We start from the raw sequence: 13051 nt of genomic DNA, 5'->3' as shown, positions 1-13051 counted from the left end.
TATAAAAAAAAACAACTCACAATATTACAAATCCATGACGTCAGTATCTTCATGTTGCCTTCCAGTGCTCCTCGTAAATTAAAAACGTATTCATAAAGTGCCGTTATTTTTGCCCTATGTTTGACGGAGGCTCTGTGTTTTCTACGCTTTAGTATTAGATTGTACTGAGTTTGAATTCTCAACCGAAGAATACGTAGGATGTCATTGATTTATAATGAACATTGTTTCTGTCGCTAATTGACGCCTCCTTCGCGTGTTCCACCTTCTCGTCGTCACACACTAAAATCTCGAGCATCGCAGAAGACTTCGTCTGCTTGAATGTGATTTTAAACCTTTATTCTGCTCAGCGTGCTCATCAATCGCGAGCGACATTCCCGCGGTGGCCACATTTCCGAGAGCACTGTAAGCAGGCGTCGTTTGACAGGAGGCTGTCCTTGGTAGCAGAGCTAGCTGCTGCGAGCTAAACAACGAAAACAAATCCGCTGCAGCTAGCCTTCTGCATGAATGTGAAGGGATCGGTGAGTTTTAAACCCGTCTCCTGTCAATGCTCGTAAACCAGTTTGTGAGGACGGTGAATCATCACCAGTGTTACACATTCAGAAGTCAGCTAGCATCAACCTCAGTCAGCGTGAACAACCTTTAGCCTCTGGGATGTGTCTGTTGTTTTCTCTGAGAATCAACAACAGCTAATGAGAGGCAACGGCAGCAGTTGCAAGTCAATATTTCACGCGCACCTTGACACAAGTCGCGATTCATCTCATGTGTGAGTAAACGGTTAGCATTAGCTTGAGACTAAACTTTGACATCTGGTCTGTTTTTCTATCCCATCATCAATGGTGCACTGACAAGGAGCTAATGTCAAGTATCTCTATGTCTGACAGGTTATATATAACTTGTTATGTAGTTGTGATGTGACCGTGAACTCTGTTTACTGTTACTCCATGTGCAGCTGTGTGTGTGTGTGTGTGTGTGTGTGTGTGTGTGTGTGTGTGTGTGTGTGTGTGTGTGTGTGTGTGTGTGTCCTCCTCAGGTCAGAGCTGAGGATTTGGATAAAGTCTTGGACTAATGTCATCCAGTCCTGGTGAAGAGGGGCGTCTTCCTCAGGCTGCCCCAAGCCACAACACCCAAGACCTGTTTGACAGCCCCGCTCCAACCGAGGCTGCAGGGAACACACCCGAGGATCAGGTGAGGCTGCATGTCTGGATGTGACAGTGTTGATTATGAACATCTGTCTCATGTACAATGTCCCTCCCTGATTATAATCACAGATATGGCTTACTAGGATTAGGGTTGGTTTCAGGTTGAGATAAAGACAAATCGACTTTAACACAGCCCTGGCGTGATGTATATATACTGTACAGTATGGGTTGCTTGGGCTGATTGTGAGTTTGATATGTGTGGTGCTGTACAGAAGAAGTTTCATTAATTCACAATGGGTTAGCTACCTTTTAAATATTAGTTCAAGTCCTATTGTCATCTGTCCTTAGCTGCATAGGCACAAAAAGCTGCTTTTTATGCCAGTCACACATTTTGAAGTACACATTTTTCTCGATTTAGTTTTTTGTCAGTCTTAGACAATGCTGATCTGATCAGAAAAAGCATGGAAGTCCAAAGTGTGCAGAGAAAATTTGAGCTAAGTAACATTATACTTTTTTGAAGTTAAAAGGAAAAGCAGCACAGAGGAATATAAGAAGGGGAATGACAGCTTGTACAATTTCAAGGCTGTGTACACCACTGTACCCCACAGGCTAGTCAGTGTGTGTGTCTTCTTGTCAATTTTAAACTAGAAACCTACATGTACATAAATGTAGTATAATGTGTCAAAGGAATCACATCAGTTATTTTGTTGTTGGTTTCTATCGATTTTCTTTGTCGTTGTTGTTGCAACACCCACAAAGCCAAATATACTATTTATAGTCTGCAACTGAAAACCTGCTGAGCTGTGCAGACAGAGAAAGGAATTACTGTCAAGGAGATCCACAGATTTTATTCTTAGGTAGTGTGTTCATACACATTCCAGTTCCTTCTCAGTATTGCACATTAGATTGCAAATTGGATTGCTGATTTGGTGGCTGCGTATAATGAGGGTGTTGTTTGTTGTTTCTAGCTGTAGCAGGCTCTCTCTTTCAACACTGTGAAACTGGAGCAGCAGCGTACCAAGAGTATTGCTGGTAATAATGTTTGAGAATCCAAGCTATTTAGTGGAAACATGTTGTTTGCAAGTAGCTGTATCTGTAAGAGTAATGAAAAGAGGAGCCCAAAGATAGCTTGTAGAGGACTTTGTGCTAAGAGGAGGTCTGAAGAAGAAATATTGATTTAAAATATTGACTATACCGGTCATCATTGCTCTCCAGGTGTCGCCTGTGTTGGACGCCTCTCCTTCTTCCACTACCTCCTTTGAGATGATCGACATGGAGACAGTCCCAGCTCCTTACAGAGAAGTGCAGCCTCACTGGTTCTTCTGTCGACGGGCAAATGACAACACCTCCTGGCTTCCTTTCAGCAGAGAAGACTCTGACAAACTAGAACAGGCCTGTAACTCTGGTAAGGGGTTGTTTATATTGTATGTGCACATTTTATACTATACTTTGTACATTCTGTTTAGATAGGTCATCAGGAGAGCTATGGGAGCAATATAAAATGTCAAAACATGACTAGTACCAACTCTGGCCTAATGCCCAGTAGGACACAAGACTCTCTGACAGAACACACTCTCTGTTAGTAGCATCTTAACAGCTCATTTAAATTCAGTTTCAGGGAGGTTTTGGATTAGGTTCCTTATTGTCAACATACTGTACTGAAGAACGCAATGTAGAAATATTAAAAAAATACATGAGTGTTGAAATTCATGGTATTTATATTTAAATTTTGAAAAATTGAAAGGATCCTTAAAAAACAAATTATATTTTATATTTGTTTGTTTTTAAATAAATAGTTTTAAATAACAGGAAGATTGACACCTCTCATGTCTACATGTTAAACATGAAGTTGCAGCTGGTTAGGTAAGCATAAAGCCTTGAATTGGAGATAAAGTTAAAAAGCCAGTCTGAGTCAATCCAAATGTCACAAAGTCCAAATCACAGCACCTCTAAAGCTCAATAACATGCCTTATCACATGTTATGGTTGTACATGGGCGTTGTAGTCACACTTTTACATAAACAATCACACACAAAGCCTATGAAAAGGAAAAAATAAAGCATTAGAAACTAGTTGTATTTAATTTGCAAATCATTCAAAAGTATAACATTTCACATATCTCATTTAAGGGCTCCATACCAAGGCAAATATCTCGTCTTTCCCTGTGACAACTTACAGTACATCCCTTCAAACTGAGAGAGGAGTGCAGGGTTTTTGCCCACATTCATATCAAAGATTACTGTAAGTACAGACAAGACTGGTCTAATCCTCCTGGTGATGCTGCTTCTGCCAGTCATTGACTTGGCAGAAGCAGTTATTTGCAGAAACCCAGTCTTGTAGACAAGTTATGAGTCAACAGGGTTTTGCTCGTAAAGTAACTTCGTTGTCAGTTAAATGGCTGATTCATTCATCAGTCTTCCTCAGGATCACTGTGACCCACAACATTCCCATAGATAATGAATTGACGAGGGAACAATCTATTCCCTGAAGTAAAGTACAACCAAATTATACGCACATGTCATCATTGAACCTTTTGCCTTTGCCTTAAATACAGTATATGTGTGTTTACTTTACAGCAGATGAGGGGGAGGTGGTGGTGGCTGTGGATGGAGAGCGGTATGATGTACACGTCAAGGAGAGGAAACGCTATGCTGTGTACTGGGAGCAAGGTCCCACTGAAGTCCGCCGCTGTACCTGGTTCTACAAAGGAGATAAAGACACCAGGTTCATGCCTTACTCTGAGGACTTCGGCAAAAGCCTGGAGGTAGCCTGACCCAGACGCTGAGTTTATACCACCACACTGCTCATTCCCACAGACTTTTGTGTTTTTTATCAAACTCTTTTCTTATTGTTTGGTCTTTAATTCCTCCCCCACCCATCCTCCAATTTTTCAGGAGGCTTATATGATAGCAGTGACGTTGGATGAATGGAAGACGAAACTGGACTTTCCCACTGGAGAGACTGTTATCTTACACAATCCCAAAGTAAGGCCTACTGTTAAAATATCACTATGTAAAGTATGATTGAATACATGACAAAGCCCCACCACAGGTAAATGCATAAAAAGATAAGTGCATTGTTTTTGCTTCCTCATCTCTTTCATTTCCTTCCTCAGCTTATAATGCAATATCAGCCAATTGGATTGCAAGATGAGTGGATGACCTCCCCCTCAGAGCAAACCCGACCTCGAACAGTCAAGAGAGGAGTAGAAAACATCATTGTAGAGATACCTGAAGGTATGTATGACAATATAGTATGTGGAGGGTATCAACTACAGCTGAAACCTGTGATGTCACCATACATTTTTGTGTTTCCAGGTGAACCAGAAAAAGTGGACCACCTTGTTTTTATGGTGCATGGCATTGGTCCTGCGTGTGACTTGCGCTTCAGATCCATCATACAGTGTGGTAGGTGTGCATGTGTATTTATGGTTTACATATATGCAAATATGTATGTGTATGACTCCTTTTCATCTTGTCTCTCCAGTAAATGACTTCAGGAGTGCTTCTCTGTCCCTCCTGGCCTCTCATTATAAACGGGCTCAGCAAGATGGCCAGGTGAGCAGAGTTGAGTTCCTCCCAGTCAACTGGCACAGCGCTCTACATGGGGATGCCACTGGTGTGGATGAGTAAGTATGGAGAGAGAGCATAAAACAATATTCTCCTTTGTACGACCACACTGTACAAAAATGCTTATGTCTTTAAGACCATTGGAAAACTGTGGCTACCCGCCTTTTAATTGCTCTCCTCCTTTCCCCATTTCCCAGGGACATCCAGAGGATCACTCTTCCCAGTATCAGCAGACTGAGACATTTCACCAACGACACTCTGCTGGACCTGTTTTTCTATAACAGCCCCACCTACTGCCAGACCATAGTGGACACAGTAGCCTCAGAGATCAACAGGCTACACACCCTCTTTAAACAGAGACACCCAGAATTCACTGGGGCAGTTTCAGTAGTGGGCCATAGTCTGGGTTAGAGATGCAGAAACACACCCTGTCATAGACAAGCAGAACATAAAAATTCTTATTTCCAACACTTGTACTTTTTTCATTCCTCAGGTTCACTCATCCTGTTTGACATGCTAACCAACCAGGTGGCAGGATCAGAGGCCAGAGAGGGGGTACGATGTCATTCACAGTAACAGATAACATCATAATACTGATTCAAACACTTGCATATATCTCTACATGTTCAATTACAGAATGTCAATGTAGAATGAATTTCCCACTCTCTCCCTCCCTGTGCTCAAGATGCCTTCCAGTGAGACGTGTCATTTGAACTATGACACATTGGAGCAGACTCTGACTAGACTGGGCCTCGAGCAGTACCTGGATACACTGCAGGCTGAAAACCTCGACCTGGAATCCCTGGTAATAAAAACACACGACTGACACACACATTCAAGTGTAATTCTCAGTTATAAAAACATATGTTTTTGTTCTTTAAGTCTCTTTGCCATGACAGTGATCTCAAAGTGTTAGGAATTCCTCTTGGACCTCGGAAGAAGATCCTGAAGTACGCCAAAAGAAAATGGCTTCCAGAGGTCAGACACAGTAAAAACGATCCTGTGTTTTGTATTACTTATGAGTTTTTAATAAAATGATATACAGTATATGGCTCAACTGACCATTAGGTCCCCTCCACATAATTATATGTCTTGGATCTGAACTGTTTCTGGATAAAATATATCTAGATGGCTTAATCATTTGGCATTAATATGCCTCCAATGTTCATATTAAGTATTAGGTAATCTGATTGCTATTTCACAAACATCACAAATAATATTTTTTAAAATAAAAGTTAGGTCTCATTTTGAAGTATTTTCTCTTTCCAAACAGGATTGTAAGACAGGGACTGTGCATCTGGCACCAGGGTTGCAATTTCCATCCCAAGTGACTAATGATCATGATGGTAACCAATCCTCCGGAGTGACGCCGCAGCAGTCCCAGTTTCATAGGACGCAGTCTGTCACCAGCGCAGTGGATTATGAATACTTTGACGTGGGCATCGGACAGGTAGCACACAATGCATATAGATTCAATATGATTATTTGTGCTTGGGAGCACCAGTAGCTGAAAGCTTTGATGCTTCAAATTCCTGCTTCTCTCCCTCCCCCTTGCTTGCCTGGACAGACCAATGGAGGTATAGCCAAGGGGCAGGTGTGTCTCATATGGCATTGCAGTGCTCTCTGACTTTGTCAATAGTTCTCATTGATCCCACTTTACCCAGAGTTCCTCCCCATATACAGTCCAGTCAAGTTTGAGAAAGCTCAAGGCAACTGATTTAGAGTAGCTATTCTACGAGCTGTGGAGTTTTCATGCTGAAGTCATATTATGCTGTGATTGAGGCTCCTCTGTTTGTCCCATTGAGTCTTACTGTCCAAATACCACGCTCTGTCAGTGCTCACCCAGTCCTGCATGAGTGGTTCCCGTCTCCTCCCTTACTTGCTGTCATGCTCCCTGGCTGTTGTCTTGATACTATGAATGCTTGTGTTTTCAAACATCCCAGTGCACCACAGGAGTATTATTTCATTTCCATTTACTGAATGTGTGTATTTCCTACATGTCCTCTCACAACATAAACTGTGCTTAACCCTCAAGAGTCACTGATCACGCCCGCAAATCACAATCAAGATTTCAGCGTAAACACAGAGCCACATGGAGCACTGGTTTTAAAGTGCTGACTTGAAATTCTATGCTATTTTTTGTTTGGTGGTATTAGGTCAAGTAAAAAGGGTGATATGATTTTGTAAATCTGATGTAATAAACATATGTATAAGAATGCAAGATAGGATGGTGCAGCTGTTGCATTTTACTTTTCAAAGTGAAAAAATAATTGTCTGCTTATGTAGGCAAAGATACCAAACAATGCATGGTAAACATTTTTTTATGTGGTATTTAAAAACAAATTCAAAAGAATTAAAAAACCGAAATAGCCCATGACTCCTCAGGGTTAAACCATATTGCATTTGAACGTTAACAGTTTCAGCAGCACTGATGATTATTAACCCTCCTTTCTGCAGGTATCTATTGATTACCCACAGCTAGCATTCCGCCCTCAGACCTTTTTTGCATTTGGCTCTCCCATTGGAATGTTCCTCACTGTTCGTGGCCTGAAACGCATCGACCCGAACTACACCTTCCCCACCTGCAAGAGCTTTTACAACATCTACCACCCGGTGAGTGATCACATATTTACTGCCCATTCACTTGCGCATCCTGTGCTCAAACTCTCCAAATAAAGAGTGATTTCACCAGCTTCCCACAATCAATGAGATCATGTAATAAAAGTTATATTCATCTAATCTCCTTTATTGCTGTACAGTATGACCCTGTGGCCTATCGGATAGAGCCCATGATTGTTTCAGAGGTGGACCTGGAGCCCATGCTAATCCCTCACCATAAAGGCCGCAAGCGGATGCACCTGGGTATGACTGTCTCTTACCTGGACTATGTTGAACAGTATTGTTGCAGGGTTGAATGATCATCTCTATTTCTCTTTGTCTTGTAGAACTAAAGGATAGCTTGACCCGTATGAGCATGGATTTGAAAAACAATGTCTTGGGATCATTACGGACGGCATGGCAGTCTTTTTCCAGACTCCCTGCTGCAGCAGCACTGCCCCCAGTGGAGGAAGGGGAAACTACAATAGAGAGAAACCTTGAGGAGACACACGGTAGAAAGATCACTTTTATTTGTATTTGTGTATGATGTGTGTGTGTGTGTGCGTGCGTGCAGAGGAGTGTGTCTAACCCTGTCTCCTCATACTCCTCTCATCCCTCTCTGCATGTGCCACCTTGCCCTCCCTTCTTCTGCTCTGTCTGGTGGTTGCTCCTTCTGTCCTTCACCCCTTTCCCACTTCACCCTGAACCTCAGCCTCAGCGGCAGTTACTGCTTCTTCTGAGAGTGAAGAGAAAAGTGCTGATTTTTGGACTAAAATACTGGAGTGGCCCAGGGCCCTTCATAAGCATTACTTCCAAGGTAAGCCAGGGGAGCCACTTGCCAAGATTAAATGGAAAAAAGTTTATAATGCCTTATCATTATGCCCTTTCATCTGGATGTTAATCACCTGGTTTTCCTTAATTTAAACTTGCAGGATTTAGTAAAAGTCTCTCATTCATACAGCCTTTATTCATAAAAAATAACTGTTCACTTTCATATGGCTTAATTTCCTACGTTAGTTCCCTCACAAAGAGCACATGTTATGTAATGTACAGTAATCCCTTTTGCCGCAAGCTCTCACTTCTCCACTGCTCCCTCTTCCCCCATGCCCACCTCCATTACTGCCGCTGCACTTAAAGGTAACTAATAATTACCTTAAAGGTAAATTTACTGACACTTCCTCTCCCTCCCTCTAACGATCATTTCTGATTGGTTGAGTCTCTGACTCTGAAAAGAAAGCGTCAACTGGCCCACGGCACAATCTCTTAAGAGCTGATCAAATATATACCAGTGTAGTGGTGATGGTTGTTTTTTTTAACTTGAGTCATTGGCTGGTGCTTAAATAGCAGGTAATGTTATTCATCAGCTGCAGGTCCCCTTCAGAAGCTATGTGCATGTACATGTCCTGCCCTTTTCTAAACCACCTGGAGAACTGAATCTGTCATTCAGTAAGTGGGTGAAAGGGAATGCTGCTGCTGTCAGGACAGACCGTACGTTTTAAATGTACTCTTTATCTCACAGACTCAAAGATTCTACTTATACAACCTTGATATATGTTTGCATCATCCAAACATTGGAAGTTTTAGGATTTAGTGTCATGTTTGTGTCAACTTTTGATATTCAAAGTCATGATTATAAGCAATTTAATGCAAAAACAGGATGTTAGAAATATCCTTTCACAATGGAAAATAAGGTAGCAACCAGTAGTTGACAGTGGATTGGGTTTCTGTGGAGGGCCCTTGTAAGATTATTCTTAAGACAACAGTGCGTTCATAACATACCAACAAATGAACACACCTTACTCACCTCTATGCAACATCAAACTGGCCTTCAACAGTGACTACTCTAACATTAAACAGGTCAGTTAGAATAAAACATGTACATTTACCACAATCAAATCTTATTTGCATTAGTTACAATTTCTTTTACAAATCTAAAGCACACTCATAGAAATGTTCTAAATGTTCTTATCGTGTAATTATGGCTGTAATTAAAGTAAGGAATGCTGAATGAAATGTAGTTGAACTCTAACCTGCAGTATTTTTAGGACCTGTATTTGTTGTTTGTGCTTTTTCAAGACGAAACAGTTAAATCTGCAGGGGTTTTTAAACAGTTCTGTTCATGACATGACCTTCAAACACATCCAATGCTGTGACTGTTTGATACTATATAATCTTGCAGCATGACAAGCGAACTTGTCTAGATGCACTGTGTTGTAGACTAATATATATTCTCCTGAACTGCAGAGGTGCATGTGTTGCATGTAACCTTCACTTCTATAAATCTGCTGCTGCTTTGTGAATGCCAGTTATTACCAGATCACAGCAAGATTGATAGCTTTAAACTTTACCTTTAAAGCCCCCAAACTTTGGCTCAGGTTACTGATCAAGATCAGACAGGCAAGTGTCTTCTTTAAACATTCTTTTAGCTAAAAGCTTTTATGAATGATTGAATCTGTGTTGTGTTTTATTACCCCAGTATAGTGTATATTTCATGTGACTTCTGTTTTACTATCTGTTTGTTTTTGATTGCTATTTCTTATTTACCTTTTTTCTTTCCGCTCAGCATTTTGTAACTTTGATAAGAAAAGTGTTATCTATATTTTTAATATTTACCTTTATTTCAGACTCAAAGGCCTATATCTTCCTTGGGTCATGCCCAACCCCTCAAAAATATTCTTGTAAATCTTTGTGTAATCTTACCAACTAGCAAACTAACTCAGGCAAAAACACAACCAGAGGTTAATATAGAAATATAATTGTCACACATGGAGTAAAACATGTACAGACATTAGTTCCAGTGTTACCAAATAACAAAATGAGTACATTGTGTCCCCTTGTCAGGGAAGGCCTAAATGATTACATGTTAATATAAAGTTAATTATTATTATCAATACTGTGTGTTCTGGTTTTGTAAAAGCCCAAACAAATTGCTGCTGCTGACTGTCCTCATTGTTTCTGCTGTCTGTCCTCATTGTTTCTGCTGTCTGCCCATATGAATGTGTGTTGTCTTCTGTCCCTGCAGGAGTGTGTGAGGAAGTAGAGTCCTCAGTGTCAGCAGAGCAGCAGTCAGAGATAAAAGTGGGGATGTTGAACGGAGGACGAAGGATTGACTATGTACTTCAGGAGAAACCCATCGAGAGCTTTAACGAATACCTGTTCGCCATCCAGTCACATCTGTGTTACTGGTGAGTCATACATACCTGTTCACAGGTGGGGTGAACACCTGCAGTACAGTAGGTACTGCTCATTAGATTTGTTCTTTTATGAACCTGATATTTTCCCTTTGTTGTATCACATTTTATGATGCCGATTATTTATTTATTTTAAATATAAAGAAATGACACCGTCCCCTCACTTTGTCTCTCTGTTTTTCTGTCTGTTAGGGAATCTGAGGACACAGCTCTCCTCCTGCTGAAGGAGATCTATGACAAGCAGGGTGTGGCCTTTGAACAGCCTCAACAGTAATAGGAGTTTTTACGAATGTGAACTGATGTGACAAGTGAGAAAATGAAGGACATTTGGCCGAGCCAGAGGCTGCATGAACCTCCTCCAGAATGCCTTACTGTCTGGTTTTTACCTGACCCACCAACAGTGGATACTGTTCGGCTGAGCTCAGGAGATCGCGTTCCAGACATGTCAGTCAACCTTCATCTGAGGTAGAGACGGCCTCTTTGTGCTGATGAAACTCTCACTCGGCAGGACTGGGTTTCAAATCCACCCGGACATCACTGTCATGTCCCTGATAGCACTTTTCTTTTTTTTTTAATTAAAGTCATTGTTATTTTATGTTACTTTGCACTTTCATATCGTAACAATTATTGACAAATCATACTTACAGCTGCAGCTCAATAATATTGAAAATAGAATTGCTCAAAATAACCAGAGGACACACAGTACATGTTCAGGAATGGGAAAACACACGTCAGACTGGAATACATTCTCAGCTAGCATATATATATACTGTATATATATGTATGGTGTTTGACAAAAATATATTTAAAAAAAATCCCAGAATATGATAAAAAATAGCAAATCATATAAAATTTGATAAATTTGGTATCGCCATTGTACAGCCTCCAAAACTGAAACAAACAAATTTCAAAATATTTCTACGATAATTAGAATTCCCTTTATTTGTTTCCAACTGGGAATCTCTGACCTTTTAAACCTAAACCTGCTTCGACAAAGGAAACGTTCTGTGTATAAATAACCAGTTCAGGTGGTTTCATTTGATCAATTATAATAGTTTAAGTTTCAGATTGGTCAAATTAATATTTAAATTAAGTCTGTTATGTGTTTTCTGGCAGCTAATTTTTCATTTCACAAATGAAGTCCTGCACTGACTCTAAATGGAAGTGAAGTTCATCTTGCTTTCTCATAGCATTTCTGTTTCATTTAAAATATGAATTTTAGATTGTTCACATCTACTTCAGTAGAAAGAAGTCACCTAATGAAGAATTGTATCAGAAATGAAGTACAGAAATGCCGGTGCTTTAAAGGACAAGCTGGTTGTCTTTACATTGTGAATGTGTGTGTCAGTGGGTAAAGTATTTTATTGCAGTGTGCAATATATACAGAAAGGCCAGTCCCACATTCTGTCCTCCATGTCTGTGCAATTCCTCGTTCATCATTCTTTCCTTTCTGCTCAAAGAGTATCTTGCTGTAAGGCCGTAACAACAGATTGGGACCTGACTTACTTCCGCAAAACCAGGGGGGCCAAAATCACACATGTCACTCCTCGTCTGTTCATTTGTATAAAGTTGTTGTATAATCACCACCTCTATCAGTATTGCATGCACTTTGTTCTGTAAGAGCAGAGTTTCTCAACGTTTTTGGGTCTTGACTCAAATTTAGCTCCCAACATTTACGTGATTTGTATGGACCCAGCAATAAGAGAGTTGACGAATTGAAATCTTTTTGATTTGATTTGAAAAGCATGATGAATGGATTTCAATAGTGTGTTCCAAAAGCTAATCATATTTATTTTTTGAATACATATATTTTAAAATACCAATATATCAGTGTTAGAATTATATCAGATCTGCATTTGCTCACAAAGAAACATGAAGTCCAGATTTAAAAGTTGAGAAACTCTGTCTTTGTTAGAGTGGTTTGACTTTATAAACTCATGTTATGCACTCTCTGGGCATCACTGCCCCACCACCAAAGCTCTGAATGATCTGTGTTTCAGCCCTCTGGTTGTAACATACGCACAATTTACATAATAACCAAATGGGGTTGTTCATTTCTGTTCCTGCACTGAACACTAGATTATAATGTAGGAGTGATTTACTTAGACTTTACCCAAGTCTCTGTTTCTGGAAACTTTACCATCTAATCAGTAAAACAGGACCTAATGGTTCATAATTTCTCTTCCTTAACGTAACTACTGTTTTTGGATTTGATACTAATATGTCAAAAAACAGATCTCCTCCTCTGACACATTTTGTTCAGCTCTTCTGTGATTGACAGAAAAGGTCTATGGATGGTTACATGCTATGTGTGCCATAATAAAACCTTACAAATACCTGGTTGTGTTCTTTGGAGTTCACTAAAGTGTGCTCATTCTGCATTAGAAAACACAATAAACTCAGCTACAGCCTTTTACTTCTACATTTAGTTTACTGTTGAACTTGGAATTTTACATAAAATCACAAATCAATAAATAAAGTACACCTGAAAAAGTCAGTTGATAAATTGATTTGTTGATCGGCTGACGTTTTACTGCATGGTACAATGCAATATT

General features: G+C 40.2%; 1 protein-coding gene across 7 annotated transcripts; it reads left to right on the top strand.

Annotated features, from left to right (window-relative positions):
- Nucleotides 1-379: 379 nt before the first annotated feature.
- On the top strand, nt 380-12832 carry ddhd2 (DDHD domain containing 2). Of its 7 annotated transcripts, none has more exons than XM_069523836.1 (20): nt 380-518; nt 1031-1185; nt 2355-2544; nt 3718-3902; nt 4033-4122; nt 4254-4374; nt 4456-4545; nt 4625-4766; nt 4905-5113; nt 5201-5262; nt 5393-5512; nt 5590-5685; nt 5981-6157; nt 6275-6301; nt 7165-7320; nt 7467-7569; nt 7653-7817; nt 8018-8122; nt 10328-10490; nt 10689-12082. In XM_069523836.1, the coding sequence occupies exons 2-20, from the start codon at nt 1066-1068 to the stop codon at nt 10768-10770; spliced, it is 2403 nt and encodes an 800-aa protein (XP_069379937.1). In that variant the 5' UTR covers nt 380-518; nt 1031-1065; the 3' UTR covers nt 10771-12082. The 7 variants fall into 7 exon arrangements, with proteins under 7 accessions (XP_069379937.1, XP_069379935.1, XP_069379938.1 ...); XM_069523834.1 differs by having other exon boundaries at nt 3715-3902; XM_069523835.1 differs by lacking the exon at nt 380-518 and adding an exon at nt 626-763 and having other exon boundaries at nt 3715-3902.
- The last annotated feature ends 219 nt before the right edge of the window (nt 12833-13051 follow it).

The sequence above is a fragment of the Paralichthys olivaceus genome, chromosome 4 (genome assembly GCF_024713975.1).
Source record: "Paralichthys olivaceus isolate ysfri-2021 chromosome 4, ASM2471397v2, whole genome shotgun sequence".
Taxonomy (NCBI): domain Eukaryota; kingdom Metazoa; phylum Chordata; class Actinopteri; order Pleuronectiformes; family Paralichthyidae; genus Paralichthys; species Paralichthys olivaceus.
This window is presented reverse-complemented; position numbering and strand designations above follow the sequence as displayed.